General features: G+C 43.6%; 4 protein-coding genes across 9 annotated transcripts in view; 3 read left to right on the top strand and 1 right to left on the bottom strand.

Annotated features, from left to right (window-relative positions):
* cdk5rap3 (CDK5 regulatory subunit associated protein 3) overlaps positions 1–19,488 on the top strand; it is a 69,572-nt gene that overhangs the window by 4,203 nt on the left and 45,881 nt on the right. The window lies entirely within an intron of this gene.
* Positions 179–8,001, top strand: nfe2l1b (nfe2 like bZIP transcription factor 1b). 4 transcript variants are annotated; one of them, XM_076151651.1, is made up of 6 exons: positions 179–404; positions 1,473–2,283; positions 3,100–3,288; positions 3,489–3,578; positions 3,830–3,988; positions 4,379–8,001. In XM_076151651.1, exons 2-6 carry the CDS (start codon positions 1,726–1,728, stop codon positions 5,753–5,755), a joined length of 2,373 nt encoding a protein of 790 aa, XP_076007766.1. In that variant the 5' UTR covers positions 179–404; positions 1,473–1,725; the 3' UTR covers positions 5,756–8,001. The 4 variants fall into 4 exon arrangements, with proteins under 4 accessions (XP_076007766.1, XP_076007767.1, XP_076007763.1 ...); XM_076151648.1 differs by having other exon boundaries at positions 180–404; positions 3,067–3,288; XM_076151650.1 differs by lacking the exon at positions 179–404 and adding an exon at positions 1,099–1,331 and having other exon boundaries at positions 3,067–3,288.
* On the bottom strand, positions 8,262–11,281 carry cbx1b (chromobox homolog 1b (HP1 beta homolog Drosophila)). 2 transcript variants are annotated; one of them, XM_076151661.1, is made up of 6 exons: positions 11,105–11,281; positions 10,143–10,224; positions 9,358–9,514; positions 9,110–9,263; positions 8,836–8,930; positions 8,262–8,748 (listed from the first exon to the last, which is right to left on the bottom strand). In XM_076151661.1, exons 2-6 carry the CDS (start codon positions 10,195–10,197, stop codon positions 8,607–8,609), a joined length of 603 nt encoding a protein of 200 aa, XP_076007776.1. In that variant the 5' UTR covers positions 10,198–10,224; positions 11,105–11,281; the 3' UTR covers positions 8,262–8,606. The 2 variants fall into 2 exon arrangements, with proteins under 2 accessions (XP_076007776.1, XP_076007777.1); XM_076151662.1 differs by lacking the exon at positions 11,105–11,281 and adding an exon at positions 9,897–9,942.
* Positions 12,894–18,107, top strand: snx11 (sorting nexin 11). Of its 2 annotated transcripts, none has more exons than XM_076151654.1 (7): positions 12,894–13,074; positions 13,915–13,957; positions 14,121–14,207; positions 15,783–15,883; positions 16,134–16,229; positions 16,339–16,566; positions 16,682–18,107. In XM_076151654.1, exons 2-7 carry the CDS (start codon positions 13,934–13,936, stop codon positions 17,883–17,885), a joined length of 1,740 nt encoding a protein of 579 aa, XP_076007769.1. In that variant the 5' UTR covers positions 12,894–13,074; positions 13,915–13,933; the 3' UTR covers positions 17,886–18,107. The 2 variants fall into 2 exon arrangements, with proteins under 2 accessions (XP_076007769.1, XP_076007770.1); XM_076151655.1 differs by having other exon boundaries at positions 12,894–13,165.

The raw sequence follows: 19,488 nt of genomic DNA, 5'->3' as shown, positions 1-19,488 counted from the left end.
TCCTGTGGAAAAGAACAAGTCGAAATGCTTATTTATTTATTTATTGTATATAATATATGTTAAACGACTCGTTATTATATTGCATAACTTTTTTGATGTGAAACATTTATGTAACGCCTTTATTATGATCAGTGAGGGGATTTTTAGTTGGCTGATGAAAGCTTGCTACTAGAAGGTTCTACGCATGCTCTGTGTGAAAGCGTGTTTTGGTGTCAAGCGGTGATGCTAAGCTAGCCGGGCCAGCTAGCAATTTTGCAAGTCATGGTGGGCCATTCAGTAAGGAAAGGCTGGAGACTGCCATATCGGTCAACTCAGTGCAAGTTTCAATGAAGCAGTGTTTTACTGGTGGCCTCAGCTGATCGCAGATCTGTGGGCATGACGACGCAGTTGCGAAATCTGCACGCGTAAGTATAAAAGCAAGAGGTTTTCAATTTATACGTAAAACGATACATGAGTGTGACATGGATTGCGGAATGATCTATGGTGAGCGATCGCATCGATAAAGCCGTGGTGTTTGATAGAGAGTGTTTGGATGCAGTTATACGTCTCATTTAATATAGTTGTCACTTTTCACAGTAGCTGGGAGGATAGGTAGCAAACTAGCTTTCAAGTGTAGCATTGAGTTCCAACAGTTGTGGGTTGGCTGTGCTCAAAGGTCCGCCCAGGCTGCATATCTATTGGCCGGCGTTGTATGAGTCAAAGCTCGCAAACGCTTTTGTGGCTCGGGATTGGCCGTTTGATCTGTCTATCACCCTCTCACCACTTGTTGCTAGGGAGATTGTTTGATGCTAGCATGGCGGAAGTAGATGGTCGAACAATGCCACAAGCGGTACCTGTCACTTTCTGGGTGAATCTGTGCGGCAGGTTAACTAACGTGACAACATATGAGATCACCGGTTGTGTGTGTTAAGTCATCTATTAATGTATGGTGCCATTAGTTGAGGGTGTCATTAAAACACAACGCAGCTAACAGCTAGCATCATAAGGACGAACATAGGCGCAGCTGTGCGTGAGGAGGGAGGGGAGGGGATGGGATGGGATGGGAGGAACCCTGCCTCCAACGCTGTCTTTAGTGCGTGTGCTGGTCAGCGAGCTTTCCAGACTCCCTCATTCACCTTCAACGGCACCCATACGATATAGTTGTCCCGTCAAGGGTGGGGTGATGCATTATATCTCTGTGTTCATCATCTCTGGCCTGCTGAAATCCCAAGAAACTAAAGGCATTGCGCGGTACGAGCCATCATCACTTCTCTATTATCTTTGGGAGGATGGAATGGTTGCTGTGGGCTAGCAAGTCGCTTTTCTTTAGCATGTGCTTAACACAAATCTAGGTAGGTGAGGCTGGTGCTTGAGGACTAAGGCATTAAATGATGTAGCACTGATTTATTCTGCAAGTTATATTTTAATATTGTTATAATGCTGAGCTTGTAGTTTTGCAGTGGACCAAAATATGTTATTCTTACTTTTCTTAGGTATGGCAAGATGAGAACCTTATGAGGAACAAAGCTCTGGACACAAATTGGACTCTCGGAAGTGGAAATACTATTTTGGATCTTTTTAGAATTCTGTTAAAGACCCTCCTTTCCCCAGACCATCTGCAACCTCTCTTTACTTTCACGTATTTACCTTGGTCTACTAGTAGAAGTAAATAGGTGTTGACCCAAAGAAGCTGGCCCCTTTTTTGTTTTTATTTTTTACTTTCACCCTTTGTTCCTTTGTAAAGAAATGCTTTACCTGAAAAAGTACTTCACAGAGGGCCTGATTCAGTTCACCATCCTTCTGAGTCTCATTGGGGTGCGGGTGGACCTTGACACCTACCTAAGCAATCAGCTGCCCCCACTGAGAGAGATCATCCTGGGGCCTAGCTCAGCCTACACCCAGACACAGTTTCACAACCTACGCAACACACTGGACGGCTATGGCATCCATCCCAAAAGTGTGGACCTGGACCATTTCTTCACGACTCGAAGGCTGCTGAACCAGGTCCGGCAACTGGATCGCCTCTTCGTGCCCAGCACTGAACTCAACACCTGGCTGGTTCACCGTGACTCTGAGACTGTGGTGTCCGCCAGCAGCCAGTCCAGCCCCAGCATCACCCTGGACAATGGGGCCGGCTTAGAGGACGTTAACAACCCTGACGCTACCCCGGCCATGAGGGGAGGAGGTGGAGCACCTGAATCCATATACAACCTAAATGCAGCGGACGGCAGCCTGGGAGCTGTGGCCCCAGAGGCGAACCAGGAGCAAGGCAACAGGGACGGCAATGATGACCTCACCAAAGAGGTACCCACACTGTTTACACACACCTGGGGAGGGCCTGTTAAAGGAAGGGTCACATGGTGCATGCTGAGCCGTGTACACACATACAGACCAAACAGGATTATCTCTTAACCTCATTTAATGCAGACTTCATGTAGTAAAATAACCTAAATAACTATTATTGTGCGTGTGTGCGTGTGTGCGTGTGTGCGTGTGTGCGTGTGCGTGTGCGTGTGTCGGATCAGGTCTCTGGCCTTCACCCCTGGTGGTTTCCAGTATAGATATTTTTAGTTTAGCCAGTTGACTGGCAGTCATTGCTGGTGTAATTCTGCTGTATGTTTTCATTCTGCACATCAAATCTGACATCCTAGATTTTTGCTCTTAACACAGCACAAGTGGAAGAATATGTAATTTTACCTTTGTCCTCCAATAGAATCGCTACATTGATGCATTTCAGTGTGGGTCAGTTCACGTCATTGTTGGGTTATAATGAAGTGATTTAGATTTGAGGCAGGGGGAGTCACATGATAACCACCATACCAAATAGATTATGGCATGCGTTCACCATCTCACAATATCTCTGTTACATGATCTGCCCCACTATACTGCTAAAATTACCCACAGTAATGTAATGAGTCAACCTTCATGTATAGAACAGCAATGCCACTAGTTTCAGTATGAAGAAGTCCATGATTTCATCAATACACAGTCCAGTATCATAGAGTTTCATTCAAATCAGGCAATTAGTTTGATTGCCCTGAAATGATTTGTCTCTATATACAGAAGCATTTTTCGTGTTTTTCCCAGGACATTGATTTGATTGACATCCTGTGGCGACAGGACATTGACCTTGGTGCGGGAAGAGAGGTGTTCAACTACAGCAACCGTCAAAAGGAGAGCGAGGGGGAAAAGCCCAGCCCGCAGGAGAACAAGGAGGCGGCCACGGAGCAGGAGAGCTGGAGGAATGGAGTGAACCTACAAGGGGCTCAGCCGGTGGACGGGGAGACGGGAGAGAGCATTCCACAGCCGGTTAGTACACTGAAGGAGCCTCCACATCTTGGCTCAGACCAGTGGGAGGGTTATGAAGGGGGGGCTGGTCCACTTGCTCTCAGGTTTTAAAAATGTACCCCGGCCTTCAGGCAATTATGAAAACACACTTAGCTTGCCTTTACTGTTTATCAAAAAGGAATCAATACCGTTTGACTATTGTCTCTCCCGTTGTTCCTCAGCTCCAAGGCCTCGGCTCGCAGACTTCACTGTCTCTACAAGAATGTTTGAGACTGCTAGAGGCCACGTTCCCGTTTGGAGAGGAATCTGAGGTAAACACATGAAATTAGCTCCTTTTAAATTAGGCTGTAGAGCGAGAGCTTAATCCCCAGTTGCTGCATGGTCTCTGCCCACTGCTCCTTATTGGTCAAATGCAGGGAACGAAATTCCCTACGTGAATCAATACAGTGTGAACTTAACTGGACTTCAATTTAGAAAGTAAAAGGCAATACGAATATTGTCCACTGTGGAAAGCTACAGTAAAATGACAATGTTTCTCTAAGGTGTACAACTTGTCCATTAGTTTCCAGCCCCAGTTGTCACTCAAGAAGTAGGGGTCTCCAATGAAGAGGCACCTTCTACATCTCAGGGTCTTCCTGTGGCGCCGCAGCTATCACAGGCAGAGCCACAGTTAGATCTGGAGCAGCAGTGGCAGGACATCATGGCCATAATGGAGCTGCAAGTATGTCCCTTTTTAAATAAGGGTGTGGGTCTGTTTCACTCTCAGTCTTAGAAATGGAGTGATACATTTTTTGCCTTGAGACCCAGTCTAAGGACGAGGTGGATCCAGACTGTAGGCGTCTGTGTATCAAAGTCAATGAGTAATGAAATGAAAATGGTAAGACAAAATGTCACGTCTTCATGAAACGTTAACACTTTGAGGGAGAAAGCTTATTTGGAAATGTGAAAGAAATATTTTGTCAAACCATTTCAAAGTAGATTTTTTTTAAATGATTTAATCCTAAAAATGAAAAAATTGTATGGATTTGTGTGTCATGTGTGGTGTACAAAAATACTTCCTAGTTTGAGAAGCAAATGTAGATTTATCTTAACAGAATGTTTCCGTTCAAAGGCGATGGAGGTGAACAACACCTCGCCGCAAACCAACTCCAACAGTGCGGCCGGCACGAGCGGAGCAACTGACACAAACACTGTGGGAACCTTTGGGCAATCTGGCTCCACTCTGATCAACCAGGATGTCAGTCTGCACCAGGCCTCCCTGCCAAGCTGCAGCCAAGACTTCCCCCACATCTTCAGTCCCCAGGTGGAGTCTGTCAGCAGCACCATCCGGCCCCCCATGCTCAGACTTTCCTCCAACAATTCCACCAACGTCAACTCTTCATTCGGAGCCACAAACCTGACTGGACTCTTTTTCCCACCGCTTGTGAACAGCTCCAGTAACAACATCACATCCACGCCCGTCCTGCCCGATCCTTTCAGCACCTTACTGGAGGAGTCCATGCTGGATGAGATCAGCTTGCTGGACCTCGCTATGGAGGAAGGCTTCAGCCAAGCCCAGGCTTCCCAGTTGGAGGATGAGCTGGATTCAGACTCTGGTCTCTCCCTGGACTCCAGCCACAGCCCTGCCTCCCCGAGCAGCTCTGAGACGTCCTGCTCTTCTGCAGCTTCTTCTTCCTCCACCTCTGCCACTTTCTCAGAGGAAGGAGCTGTGGGCTACAGCACCGACTCTGAAGCAGCCACCGCTGAGACAGAGGAAGGCGCCGTCGGGGGTTACCAACCCGGGTACAGCAAGCTTTGCCGCATGAGCTATCAGGACCCCTCTCAGTTCCACAACCTTCCTCAGCTTGACAGCATCAGCCACAATCACACTTATAATCTGCCTCTTTCGTCTGCGTTCTCTGAACACCCCGAGCTCCCCATTTCAACCGGCAAGAAGACTGTGCGTGACAAACAGCACTCAAAGCTGCAGCCTGCTCAGGACTTGCTCGACAAGCACTCAAGTCGTGATGAACGCCGAGCCCGCTCCATGAAAATCCCCTTCTCCAATGAAAAGATCATTAACTTGCCTGTTGAAGAGTTCAACGAGCTTTTAGCCAAACACCATTTGAGTGAACCGCAGCTAGCCCTCATCCGCGACATCCGCAGGCGTGGCAAAAACAAGATGGCAGCCCAGAACTGCCGTAAGCGCAAGCTAGACACCATCTTAAACCTGGAGCAGGGAGTCCACGACCTGAGACGTGACAAGGCCCGCCTGCTCAAGGAAAAGATGGAGTTCATCCGCTCCATCCGGCAGATGAAGCAGAAGATGCAAAGTCTGTACCAAGAGGTGTTCACTCAGCTTCGGGATGAAGAGGGCCGGCCCTATCCCCCCAGTGAGTACTCACTCCAGTACAGTGCTGACGGCAGCGTGCTGATCATGCCCCGTGGCATGACGACTGCAGAGCAGAATCGTAAGCCAGAGAAAAAACAAAAAGACAAAAAGAAGTGAGGGGGGCAGACTGCTGTTTATCCTTTCACTTTGCTAAATCAATAAGAAAGATTTCTGCAGATGCGAGAGAGAGAGAGAGAGAGAGAGAGAGATGTCCTTTTTTCCTTTAAAAAAGATGCTGGTGAGAAGAGAAATGGCATTGTTGACTACTCGTCCTGCATTAGTTTTTCCCTTTTCGTTCTGTTCCTGCATTTTTTCCTGGAAACAACTTTGAAGCAGAAGTAGTGCTCTCCATTCAGTGCTGATATTTCATCGTTTTCAAGGGGGTGGGAAAAGGAGCAAGGAGGAGAAGGGGAGGAAAGGACATACAAGGAGCTATTAGGAATTTTTTTTCAGCTCTTGATCCTTTTGCGCCACAACCAAACTGCTCACGATGCAGACGGGTCGTTTGTCAGAATCAAAGAGCGGGGGGGACCGGCAGTTGAGAGAGAGCGAGTGTGAGTTAACACTGAGCGAACACTGTCAACAAGAGTGTTTGGAATACCTATGCACTGAAGGTAAACTGCTTTTAAAGGACGACGAGGTCACTCCCTACTGTAAGACTATTAGTGATGTTGATGGTCACAGAGTAGTTCCGAGATTTCAGGCACAGAACAACTAAGGTTGTGTGATTTGAGTTTTAGATACCAAAGGCGATGAAAGTGAATCTTTTAGGATGCCAATAACACCGATACTAACCAAAGGTTGTATGGTGCAGTTCTCTTGATCGGTAGATTGTTCCAACGCTCAGATACTGCACGCTAATGCAGTATTTTATTGCCAATTCCAGTTTTTTGGACTCGATTTGTCAACGGCGTCCGTGTTGAGAGGGCCCCTGATGAGACGGGGTGTGATGTGTTGATGTAGGATGGTGAGAGAGAGAGAGAGAGAGAGCGAGGGCAAGAGAGAGAGAGAGAGAGAGAGAGAGGGAGGTAAAGGCTGAGAATGAGTTCCTGGGCCGGCCGCTGCTAAGGGAGGCCAAGAGGTGACGTTCTGTGTGAGGAGCAGATGGGATATTTTAGGTAGGAGGCACACTGCATTACAAAATGTATCAACTTCCTTATAATTATACATAGCACTGTAATTTGTCTTTCCAAGGCTTGGCTATACGCATTTGCTGTGTCTCTTGCTATTCTTTCGCCGCAGGTTTTAAATACAGGAGCTGCCATCAGGAAAGCCGTTATTAAATGTTCATAATCTGTAGTATAAGCAAGGTTATAGGTCTAGGACACATCAGCTTTTATGTACAAGTCTACTCACTCTTTGTTGATTTGAAAAACTTTGTGCTGAGCCTGGTAACTGTAAAAGGAATTCAAGATACTGTGATGAGGGGAGGAAAGCAGCTCCGGAGACTTTACGGCTACCACTCCCACTCCACACCGTCACAGTGAGAAGCTACGGGGTGTGTTGTTGTATTGTCGTTCCGTTTGGATGCCAAGTTTTGAGCGTAAACTTAAAACAGGCTCAGTTGTCGCTGTGGTGTAGCGATCGATCCCTTTGAAGTAATTTATTTGCCAATGTTATCCTATTTAAAGCCTCTGGTGGCGATTTAACTTTTTCTAACTGCTGTAAAGCCAAAGCTGTTGGCTAAAATATTAAGTCCTTCATATTTAAGTTTTGTGTTAATAACAAAGTGGGCCAGGTAGGTAAATGAGTTAGAGTCATTTGAAGTGTTTGCATTGTTCACATGCAGACTGTGTGTTGTGGCCACTTTTGTTGTAAATGCCTTTACTTCACAATCTCTCCTATCACCACTTAGAGGTTTTTGAGAACCCGGAGGAGAACGTTCTCAAAGTAGAAGTGCTATTACTCGTTTGTCAGAATGAAGTTTTGTCAGTACATGTACTATTTCATCCCATTAAAAATAGCCACTTGTTGCAGCCAAGATAGCGGTTAGGTTAGAGTACTATTTACTACAAGAGGTTGAGAAATTGCAAAAATTGTGATGTCCAAAAAATGTTGAAAGAGAATTGTCCTCGTTTAAATGTGGTTTTCAGGCATGAAACTCCGGTTAACGTTCACTACTAGTGTTACCCAGTACAACACCAACTGTTGAGTTAGAACTGCTACTACTTAGTGCACTTTTTTTTTGTCTGTCTTATGTAAATATTTACATGTTTGTGTTATGATTTCTGTAGTTTGTCAAATGTCTCCATAATCTTTTCACCTTCGGCTTTGAGTTTGGATGTAGTTTCCGGTTTTACTTTGAGAGGTTTGCTGGCAATCAAGAATTGTTTTTATTGATTAATAAAGTGTTTTTATTTTCACCTGAGACTCTTGTGTTCTAGCTGTTGTGAGTAGTAAACGATCCAAATCTAGTGACGATCCCACAGCGTGAAACACCACGGTAACAAAAAGTGGTTTATTGTCCAAAACAGACAAGCAAGACATGATTATGAAAAACACTACAAAGATTACCAATGAGAAAATCAATCACTGATAAGATTTCAATACGGTACACCTAACATAAGGAAAGAGCTAAAATAATGAGTATTGCTCCCAAAAGCACCAAACACCCAGGTTTAAAAAAAAAAAAACATACATTGGCACACCAACAATAGCAAGAAGTAATAGCACATGTTCATTGTGTCCAACTGAGTGAACTGAAGTGGATGCTGAAATGTAACACTGCATTTTACCTTTTTCTGGGTTGGGTTTTGTCAAGCAAACCTTGAAGTATATTTACATTTACATAACCAGATAAAAGTCGAATGAAATGAGTCATACTACGCCAAAAGACAAAGGATGGTTTGAACCCAATGGTGTCTTGCTTGCCTCCGTCTCCCCGGCCTAACTACACTGATGTTCAAAACGACCGGATCTGAACCCCCCCACCCCCTCCACCCTGACCCCTGACCTTAGACCCCCCCTTTTAGTTCTTGTCATCTTTTTTCTCATCCTCGGTGGGATAAGAGTGCCAGGTGAGCCGCTCTTCGTAGAAAGAGATGACCACCTGCGGACACTTCACGTTAGCTTCCTTTGCTGGTACGAGGTCGGCTTCGTCAGAATTTTTCCTGTGAGGAAAGCAAAAAGAGTCACAGGCAAATATATAGTAATATATTTAGAACTGTGGCACTCTGTGTTCAAAGATGCATACTGACCATTTCATGAGGAACATGAGCTCCCCTGTGGAATCTGTAGCACCAATAATCCTCTCTGGGTCCAGACCTCGAGCAAAGCCCCTGAGCTTCTCTGGCTAAAGAACACAGAACGAGAAACAACTTTGATTAATGACCAAAATACCAGCAACCCCCGTCAAAGCTGTTCAAAATATGAAAGCATCAAAGCCTCTTCTGGTGCTGCAAAGGTTATTGAGGTGATGGACCATATGTGATGCACCAGGCGCCATTGGAACAATACAAATGTGCGACTTACGTCATCTTTCTTCTTCTTCGATTTACTTTCATCTCCATCTGCCTCTCCAGCTGCCTTCCTCTTCCCCTCATGTGCCGTTTTCTGGGACTGCAGATACTCGGCAATGAGATCTGGACAGTCCAGATTGTCCTCTGGCTCCCACGTGTTATCCTCCCTGTAGTTAGAAAACACACATCAATATGTAATAAGAGGAGGGGCGAGTGTTAACAATGAAGGACAACAGATAAATGGGACGGTCAGAAACTCACTCAGAGAAGCCTTTCCACTTGAGAAGGTATTCCACTCTCCCCTTCACCACTCGTCGACTCAGGACCTTTTCCACCACATATTCTTCCTCCTCCTCCTCTTCCTCTGGCACGTCGTCTGCCTTCTTCTCTTTCTTCTCGACTGTTGTCATTTTGCTCTCTGACAGGTTGAAACAGGACTAATGAGCACATCGACCAATCTGGAGTAAGAGCCGCTGCTATTTACAGGCTGGTGAGTCCTCAGAGCGAAAACTGTTCACAGACATGGCTAAAATGTTCTCCACCATTCTCTAGTCCATATTTAACAGAACCGTCCGTTTGCTATTGATTTCTGATGCAACATATAATTTTTAAAAAAAAACAAAAGCTAAAATGGCATGGACAAAATTATTGGGACCCCTAGCCTAATATTGCCTTTTGAGCCAATTCTATTACACATGGAATAAAGAGTGGTGGATGCCAATTACTTTATGCCAGTTTCAACTTGTTTCAGAGAAAATTGTGTTGCTTATTATTATTATTATTATTGGACGGGACCAAACCTTTTAATCATGTCTGTATGCCTGCAGGTGTGATTCAGTGGCACAGCTTAAAACAATAAGATGGGACAAGAGTTAACATATCTGCCTAAAAGACTGATGGAACCAACCTGCTGATTTACAAACATGTACAGTGCCACTTTGTTTACATTCTTCCATTCATTCACTGACTCTTGAAACATTCCTTGCAGAACAAAAGGACAAGTGATTTTTTAAAAATGTATGTTAGGAAATAATGATAGATGAAACCTTCTGTAACAGTGGGGCCATCGTTAGTAGATTCTGTTGTCAGGCTCATACTCATCAGGTAGACCTGGGGACCAGCAGGTTCCTGGGTCAACATCATGATTGTGGCGTAAAGGAAGAAAGTGGGAATCAATGTAGAGAGAGAGAGAGAAAAAACAACATTGGAGAATTGGCATTTATTGCGAAGACACACGGGTAACAATGAGTGTCAATGTAGATTGCCAGACACTTAACTTTTAATTATTTTCTTCTAATGTCTTAATTGCTAATTATGCTTGACTTTATTGACAATCAACATCGCCTGAAGTTACCCGTGTATCTAATTGCTGCGGGGGGTGTGGGGGTGTGACCGAGAATGAGCAAGTGTAAAAAAATAGCTTCGCCTTAAGCACATGTATGCATCATCCATTACACCGAACATTTAGATAGCTTAAGCAGACTGGAAATGCATTTATAACGACCGACAACATCAACAATAATGCACGAAAGGTTTGCAAGACCTGGTGCTGTTTTGTTTTAGCAGTGTCAACAGCGTCTACATCTAAAACTGAGGGTAAAAATAACACATTATTTATTATTTTGGTTGCACTATGGCGGTGCAAAATCTCCTACATATCTTCATCTTCCATTGGGGGAGTCGTGGCTGTCGTCGGCAACCAGTAAAAGGTAACAGTGCACGACAAAGCCTCCGAGTATGGAGGTGCATCTCCTCCATGTTGCTTCGGCGTTAGCAACTACTGTCTCACATCAGTATTCGGTGATGTTTAGCCTTTTGTAACGATCATTTATCAACAATCATGTGAAACGTTCATTCGAAGCATTAGCAGGAATTGTTGTTTTCATCCTCATTGTAGATATTTACATTAGCCAGCTAGCTAGCATTACACTCGTGGACAATCAATCTGGATAATGTTACAGAAACATCACATTTAGAGGGAAAAAGGAAAGAGAAAAAAATAACTCACCGGTTTCTTAAAATTTAATTTGCTTTACAAGTTCGCCCCCGAGTCACAATAAAACGACACGTCTTAGCTCGCACAATGTAACTGTTGTTTCTGTGATTTACTTATCAAAATAAAAAGCTACAAGCTAGCTTGTATCGTTTCCGCCCCTGCGTCTGAGAAGAAAAAATCTCCACGAGCCCGATGAAGTGCCGCTTGTTTGCAGATTCGCAGTTTGTAAAGTATGTGGATTTCCCACTCAGCGTTAGCCAACATAGGCCAGCAGTATTAGTTTGCTATATAGATCTGTGGTTTTGGGATGCAAACGTAAAATGCGGACTGGATCACAGAAATATCCCTCACTACATATAAAATGAAGCTGCCACAAAAGGGTTGAGGATTTAACACAATTAAAGCGCGACAATAACGTAGCCTTATTTTGTAGCCTTCTTTTATTAATTGATTTTAGAAATCAGTATCTCTATGTATGCTTAACAGCCTTTGTCGAAATATGGTTGTGGTATATAATTCCTTATCATAGAACAGTGTGTGACTAAATTAAAAAGTTCAGGCGTGAGGATGTCAGACAGCAACACATGTAACAGTTAAGCATTAAAGGTCTAAAGGCCCTGGTAATGCTATGTAATTTCTTTTTTTCTTTTTCCCCCATTTTTGGTCACTATTAAGTTGAGAGGAACCTGGGGATAACATAACATAGATGGTAACATAGATACATGGTGGGAAATTCCAGGACTAGAGTAAGAAGGTGTTGCCCGGGGAGCAACCATCCCAAAAGGAGGAAGCTCACCAAGACATATAAGGCAACGTGTTCTGGTTCTACAATCAGTAGTATAAGTGTTGTGTAAGACCTGAAGATCTGTTGGCCCATTTGAAGAACTTTTTCTGTCACATTGTAACCTACAGTTGGCAGTTATTAGTTTCTGGTTTAGGTGACGTCACACTAACAATACTCGAGCAATATACTGTACAGGTAACTGTACATTTATGTAGTCTGGTAGTGGTTAGTAAATTGAAAGCAATCATGTTTCTGTCAAACTGAACACTTAATTAAAAGAAAACATTCTTGAGATTAGAGACCTTTTTAGATAGCAAAGGACAGGATAGAATGTTACACAAGCCTTTGAATTTTACTCACACAGCACTCATTCCTCTTTGGATTCCTTCGTGCCGTTTTTGCCATCCAACCATGGCCGTATAAAACCAGACCTTTCATTAAGAAAACCTTTATAAATTGTTCACTTTAATTTACTTTAATATACTTAATTTCTGTTTCAGTGAGCACCGATTTCCCCGAGACAAGGTCGTTTTAATTGACTCTTTCAACTTATGTGATGGCCTTTACTGTGCACACCTCCTCCGCTGTTTTATTGCATTGTGAGTGAGATTGTTTCCATGGTAATCACGCGAACCATGAAAGGCCTCTGGACCGGAAAGCAACAACCGCTGCCGCAGTGGTCACTATAGACCACACGAAGGCAAGCGTGTGGTCTGAGAGTGTCGCCTCTCCGCCCGGCATACAGAAGTTTGTCAACCTCAAAATGTGCGTCAGAAAATAGGGGGTAAACGCGCTCCTGCTCCTCTAGGGGGTGTGTCTCGAAGGACTTTCCCGACCTGCAAAAATGTCATGCTTCTATCTTTGTTTTATACAAAGAATATCATATATTCCTACGGTCGGGTTACATATCTACCCTCTACTATAACCCTTTACTGTTACCCTAAAAAGGATACATTTTGTGGGGAAATGAAGGCTGGAAATGTCCTTTGGGGTCCTCCCGCGCGCAGTCCCGGAAGCGCATACTTGCCGTGACGTAACCGACGTGCTTGTGACTGACTTGCAAAATGGAAACAGGAGCTCCTCGGACAAACAAGCCTTTAGATTTGAGGGATTTGTACTCGTATATAACATAATCGAAAAGGACAACAGCCAGCTGGATACCAAAGCTACCTCAACGGCTAACAGATACTTTGTGAAAGTAAGTAGGAGCATCGGAGTGACAGCGACTATCTGATTCCTTTAGGCGAACTACTGCGCACAGAGAAGTGTTATCTGTTGTCATTATTCAGGTGAGCACACTAGCACATTGTAGAAAGTAGTTAGCTAAATGATACGACCGATCGACACATAATACATTCGCTTGGGACGAATAAATCGATCTACATTGTATTACACCTTCTTTGTTTACACAATATCAAACAGCTGGGGATTCTACTTCAGTCAAAACTGCTGGTAAATTCTGCCATTCTCTTTGTTTATGCTTTGTTTAACAGCTGCCAGAGAGATAAAGCCGTCGGTTATATGTAAAATCAGTTTTGCTGGAATTACATATTCTGAACATGCACAGCAGTTGATTAAAGGTAGTTTAGTAAAACAAGAATAACCTGATATGGTTTGATCAAATCTGGTTTTGTTTCGCTTTCATCCTTATGAATAAGCTGGAATTGTATCTAATCAAATTGAAGTAAAGCACATCATCATTGAGTTGAATTTGAACCTGAAACTGAGAGTTACTACAAACCCCACTGCTGTTACTTCTACCACAACAAGCTACTGCTGTTACAAATATTAGTGTTTCTGTTACTTCTAAATTCAGTAACCACAGTCCGTTAACTGTATGCGGTAACTAATGTTTCTGATAATAGGCTCTTTTTGACATAGCTGGGAGGGTTTAGACCCTTTTCCCAACGCTCTATAGTCTTTATATGTGTGACTCAGCCTATCAGACTGTGTTTGGGGGGATGAGTCATCAGCAGCACACAGATGCACCTAGCCTGTCATCCAGTTTATTGCAATTTCTCCTCCCTCTCATTTCTAGATGTCCAGCGTGCAGTAGGATGATCAGCACCCAGGAAGAAGATGTAAGTACCATCCCAACTTCAACTTCCCAATTTGACAGTTTACAGCGTGACTATGAATATTGATAAAATCCTCCACTGATGTGTTTTTAGCTCATATGAGGAACTGTCATGTTTCAGTTTTCACCTCAATCTCGCTCTAAATTGTACTTTCACCATGTTGCAGGATTTTATTGCAGTGCGGGTACAAGATCCCCGCATTCAGCATGAAGGATCTTGGAATTCATACGTGGACTACAAGATATTCCTTCATGTGAGTAATAATATTTGACTGGCATATATGTAATCACAAAGTCGGTGTGTTTGTATATTATTAAGTATGTCATAAAGTTGATCTTACTGCAGCCAAATCCAATCTCTTACAAACAGCAAATAGCTTCCCTACACTTTGCATGCACAGACGTTGGCGTTGTAGTCAAGGCAGCAGACTTATTTGGATTTGCTGTGTCAGCAGGTTCCGTGTCTAAACCAGCAATTTGGCGTTGTGTGTGTGGTTGGTGACTCATGAAATTGCCTAAGACCATGTGACCTCTCGTGATCGTACCTCAGTTTATCGTTATTGTGTTATTGCTTTTTGAAGCAGGTTGTGACCGGAAAGGAACCAGTGTGAGAAGTCTTGGTCTAGACGGGTTTAATACAGGCAAATCAAATTAAAGGTTAACTTAAGGTTTGGGGGTTTTCACTGACATTCAAATCAAATATATTCCTAATAAATAACACATTTTCATATTGTCTTTGGTATTGGAACCCACAGATGAAACTTCACACTCAATGGTTTCTCCACCGGATTTGACAGTTCAGTTGTTTACCCAGAAACTCCCTCGACAAAAACAATCCCTCCTGATATAACTTAACTGTGACTGCACTCTTTAACCAAAGTCAAAACACTTCTACTTCCCATACAATAGCTGCGGCTGAATGTGAATTATTAAACTTGTAAACTAACTTGAAATATCCTTCTAAAAGTAGCTGTTTTTTTAAATGGAGACAAACCTGGAGCACATGGTGAAGGAACTATTAGTATTGTGACTTTAATTCTGAGAAGGAATTTGTTTGTGGGCTTCACAGACACAAGGACTCATTAGCACAGTTTATAATTGATTCAAGCTTGTCAGAAATTGGATTGTTGAGCGGCGTGTTTGGACTGTGTCACACGTTCCTGGAACAAATCTCCCATGTGATCATGGTTTCGATCCGCAACAAGCTCAGCAAATTGTTGGGTCATGAGTCATTCACGTCGCCATAGTAATTGCACAAATAAAACCCAGCTGAACGTGCCAGAGCTTTTGAAAAAAAAGAGGACACTAAAGGGTGGACAGTCCCATCTGTTATTATGAAACACAGAATTGCCTACAACATACTTGTGGATCCACCGAGCAAAGAGAGGACGAGGTCTTTCAGAAGTCCACCAGGATTACATGGTCTATTATGCAACATGTCCCTCACAAAATTATTATCTTTGTCAGCCTGATGGTCAATCTGGAGCTCACACCCAGAGTGGATAACTGACCTATAATAAGGAACATGAGAATCTTATCTTCACAGTAAAGCCACTTCCTGCTAGGGTTCCACAGAGAAATGTTTATTATCATTCTGCTCATTTATATAATAGAATGTTCCCCCTGTTCTGAGAAGTTCAGAACAGGGTGTGTGTGTGTGTGTGTGTGTGTGTGTGTGAGATGCTTATTGGTGTCTTTTAAATCATGGTAACTGCGATAATTGCATAAAAAAAAAGTAATTGCACAAATTAAAAATTGACCAAGATTTCCATATATAACACTATTGTTTCTTATTTGTGTTGTTATTTGTGTTGTTTTTTTAATCGCAGACCAACAGTAAAGCCTTTACAGCCAAGACATCGTGTGTGCGTCGGCGCTACAGTGAATTTACCTGGCTCAAGAAGAAGCTGCAGAAGAACGCTGGCTTGGTGTGAGTTGTTGAGCGGTTAAGCTTTGCTGTAAGATGAACGATTCAATCGATGAGACAGTAAGCATTAAGGGGGATAACCAGCAAAGAGGGAATTTTACATCACGGCCCATCTGAGACTAAACAGATGGGCTTTGATAGAACGACTCAATTCGTCAGTTGTTGGGTTTTTGGCATAAATAATGTTATTTAAAAACGTGTTCCCCAAAACTGGACAGAATGCAAAGCGTGTTTATTGGTTTAATTATTCCAGACCAGTGCCGGAGCTTCCATGCAAGTCCCTGTTCTCCTTCAGCAATGAGGACTTCCTGGAGAGGAGACGGAAAGGACTCCAGGTCTTCCTCGACAAGTCAGTTCTTGTTTTCTTTCCAAAACAAAGCTATTTTCAATATTTCAAGTTATTTGTTGACATTTCTTTTCACGTTTGTGCTCGTATTGACGTGTCTGTTTGCTGGCAGAGTGTTGCACATGACAGTGTGTCTGTCAGACAGCCAGCTCCACCTCTTCCTGCAGACACAGCTGCCGGTTGGACACATCCTGGACTGCGTGCAGGGCCACACGCCGTACACGGTGACGGACGCAATCCTCACCTACGCCTCGTCCAATCGGGGCCTCGCTCAGGCTCAGGAGGACGACTTGATCAAGGAGCCAAGTATGAATACAGTCTCCTATGAGTCAATGGAGAGGTGATATTCCGGTTTTTGTGTCTATGTCGTGCCAGTCACAGTGACATTGCCAAAAAAGTGTGAAAACAGGAACTTTGTGTGTTCAATGAAATGTTTGGTCTTCCCTTTTTCACAGCCCAGCTCCACATCAGCAACTGTCCTCTCCTGAGATGTTATCATCTGATGACATTGAGCTTGTAGAGGATTTAGAGGAGGTCCATGATCAGGACATAGCTACTTTACAGCTCAGCCACACAGAGAAACGTTCACTCAGGGTCCTTCAGAAGAACAACCACCTAGAGGCTGTTGTTGAGTACCGCAGCCCATCGAAGGCAACCTTTTTTTTGGGTGGGAGCCACGATGATGTAGAGACTGAGAGTGCCGATGTTGCAGAGGAGACCCAGGAGTGGAGCTGTCAAATACAGACCCCAGTAGAGGTGCATTCACCCATGGGGATGGACCATGAAGACAACTGGCAAGAGGAGAGCAATGGAGAACAGAACATTGTGGCATTAGATACAGGTACAGAGACGGACCCTATGCCTCTCGGTGTCCCTCAGGGAGAAGCTGCTCAGTGGGACAGTTGCGTTGAAAAGATTCCAGAAGAGAGTGTGAACACTGAAACTGTTCAAAAATGTGAAACCTTTGAGGACAAAGACTCAGAGGAACAGGTTATAGAACAACATGTCAGGTCTGAGGAGGCAGTTTTAGAAACTGTCTTTCCTGAGGAACAGGGTTTAGATCATCATGTTATCTCTGAAGATAGTAGCGCTGAGAGCCATGTTACAGATATCAGCGGTCCAGAGAAGCCTCAGAGCTCAAGCAGGCAAACGGATAAAATGCAAAGTGAAGAGCGTGAGCCCACAAATGAGGCGTCTCCTCAGTCTGCAATCCATGAAGACGCTCACAAAGTGCACAGTGAGTCAGAGGTACAACACAGTGGTGAGGAGTCCACTCAACAAGTAGACACTCAATTGGACCAAATGGAACAGGAAGTAGATTTTGATAAGACAAGTGACAAAGAGGACAACAATGAGGACAGTCAGTCACTGTCGTCTTCCAGTGGGAGTATCATCAGGGTCAGCGATGAAGAAAGTATTTGTGACGAGACAGAGAACGTAATCCAGAACGCAAACGGCTTCATTATGACTTCTCCCGACGAGGTCATTCACTGGTCAGAAGATGTCTCTAGAAGTGTGGAAGAGCAACACACAAATGGATGTCTGGTAGATCAAGAGAGCAGTTGCGATTCATACGTCGCCCTGGAGGAGACGAACGAACTGCACAACAAAACTCTGGAGTGCAAGCCTGCTGAGTCTGCTGGAGATCTGATTATGTGATGGGGGAAGCGTACTAAGCAGGACACGCTGTCCTTTGCGTCTTCGGGTGCCTCGAAAGGAGGGAGTCGTGAGGTGGAGGTCCATTAGCCGAACAGGGCTGCTGCACCCTCACTGAGCCAGAACAATGGATAGGAGCAACGTCCTCTGCCAAAGACACATCTGATCGCACACATTACATACAAAGGTACACACTAGTAGTCATCCATTATCTGAGCCTCATCGTCTCGCATTCAAAAATATGGATTACCTAGAAAAAAGGTGAAGTTGTAAAGCTTTTTTTTTTTTAAGTTATATCTAGTTTTTTTCAAATGGTGAAGCTCACACTTTAAGGTGAAACTCTGTATGAAACACTGGCAGTTGTCCTCCTGTGGGCCATGATTAGATTATTGGCTGCAGCTGAGGGAGCTTACGGTCACTTAAGGGTACAAGCTTAACTGTAGAAACGGATAAAGTTGGTATAACTGGAACAATGTTCAAGATGAAATGTGGTGGATGTGAAGTTTCTGTCGCCTCTATGTTATAAGAAAGCAATCCACAGACTACGTTTGGTGTCGGCGTATGGTTTTAACCCTTTGTGTCTCCTAGCAGATCACAATTTAACAACCGCTACTAATTTTGTATCTTCGGATTTCTGTCACACGTCTTGTTCGTTTTAATAGGATTTTAAAAAAATTCACCAAGCTACTTTTAAGGGGAAGTAACTGCTCATATCTACCGCAGTGGTGACACAATGGTTTACAAACACTATAAGCTTTGTCATTTTCTCTTCATTATGTCATATAGCTTGGATGAGGACAGTTCTTTTTTTTGTGGTGATGTTTAAATCATGTGTCGGTTATCTTTACCTTAAATAGTGAGCATAGATAATATATTGTAGTTCAATTGAAGGTTTAGGTAGGTCAGGAACGTCACACACCACTGCTGCTTGGGATTCTTACTCTTATTTGATGTGTCGCAATTAAAAAGGGATCCAGAGTTCATTGTGCCATCTGACATAGAAATGTTACACAGTAACTTCGTCTTTTTATGGGTCAATGTTATCAATGTTTCCATTATAGCTGTGGCTGAGGAGAGGCCTAAACCGCTTTCATTGCGCTGAGCTGTCAACCGTCAGTTCTGTCCCAGCTGTGTAATGGAAAGCAGCAGGCTGAATGTCCTGGGTTTGATCTGTTCTGTGTGCTGTAAACCAGAAGACGTGTATGCAAGTTGAGGTTGTTTTTAAAATTTAGAGACAAAGGCAAAGAAGATCTCTATTTTACACACGCACAATGACCTCAAACTGAGTGACTGTGTCCATATACAAACTGTAACTCAAATAAATACTTTTTCCACATCGGGTGTGTGTTTTTGCCTTTGACCGTATTGTAACAAAGCTCGCAAACACTGATACCATCATACTTGTCATTCTTAACATGTCGGCTGACGCTCTTTTGAGACAGAATAATGGAGCATGTCTGCCACCTAGTGATTGGTGATAACAATGACTTATCAGGCCACAACAAGAATGTCAATTGGTAAAATGATAAAGGTAGGAAAAGCTATTTTGAGTGCGGATTATGAATTGACCCGCACATATTCATTCCACACATTGTACTTACCATCT

This window comes from Genypterus blacodes, unplaced genomic scaffold (genome assembly GCF_046128005.1).
Source record: "Genypterus blacodes isolate CSIRO-AG114 ecotype Tasmania unplaced genomic scaffold, CSIRO-AGI_Gbla_v1 ptg000055l_1, whole genome shotgun sequence".
In the NCBI taxonomy this organism is placed as follows: Eukaryota; Metazoa; Chordata; class Actinopteri; order Ophidiiformes; family Ophidiidae; genus Genypterus; species Genypterus blacodes.
The sequence above is the reverse complement of the archived record's forward strand: the minus strand, read 5'-3'. Positions and strand labels throughout refer to the sequence as shown.

What these genes read in the sequence shown, in the direction of transcription:
- snx11 (XM_076151654.1), top strand. Translation starts at nt 13,934, where the DNA reads ATGATCAGCACCCAGGAAGAAGAT. An exon ending in TCAGCACCCAGGAAGAAGAT is followed by an intron (nt 13,958 to 14,120) that starts GTAAGTACCATC and finishes ACCATGTTGCAG; the next exon opens with GATTTTATTGCAGTGCGGGT. An exon ending in CTCCAGGTCTTCCTCGACAA is followed by an intron (nt 16,230 to 16,338) that starts GTCAGTTCTTGT and finishes GTTTGCTGGCAG; the next exon opens with AGTGTTGCACATGACAGTGT.
- cbx1b (XM_076151661.1), bottom strand. Translation starts at nt 10,197, where the DNA reads ATGAGTATGAGCCTGACAACAGAATCTACTAACGATGGCCCCACTGTT. An exon ending in TGGCCCCACTGTTACAGAAG is followed by an intron (nt 9,515 to 10,142) that starts GTTTCATCTATC and finishes TCAACCTGTCAG; the next exon opens with AGAGCAAAATGACAACAGTC. An exon ending in CGAAGAAGAAGAAAGATGAC is followed by an intron (nt 8,931 to 9,109) that starts GTAAGTCGCACA and finishes TGTGTTCTTTAG; the next exon opens with CCAGAGAAGCTCAGGGGCTT.
- nfe2l1b (XM_076151648.1), top strand. Translation starts at nt 1,726, where the DNA reads ATGCTTTACCTGAAAAAGTACTTCACAGAGGGCCTGATTCAGTTCACC. An exon ending in ATGATGACCTCACCAAAGAG is followed by an intron (nt 2,284 to 3,066) that starts GTACCCACACTG and finishes TGTTTTTCCCAG; the next exon opens with GACATTGATTTGATTGACAT. An exon ending in TGGCCATAATGGAGCTGCAA is followed by an intron (nt 3,989 to 4,378) that starts GTATGTCCCTTT and finishes TTCCGTTCAAAG; the next exon opens with GCGATGGAGGTGAACAACAC.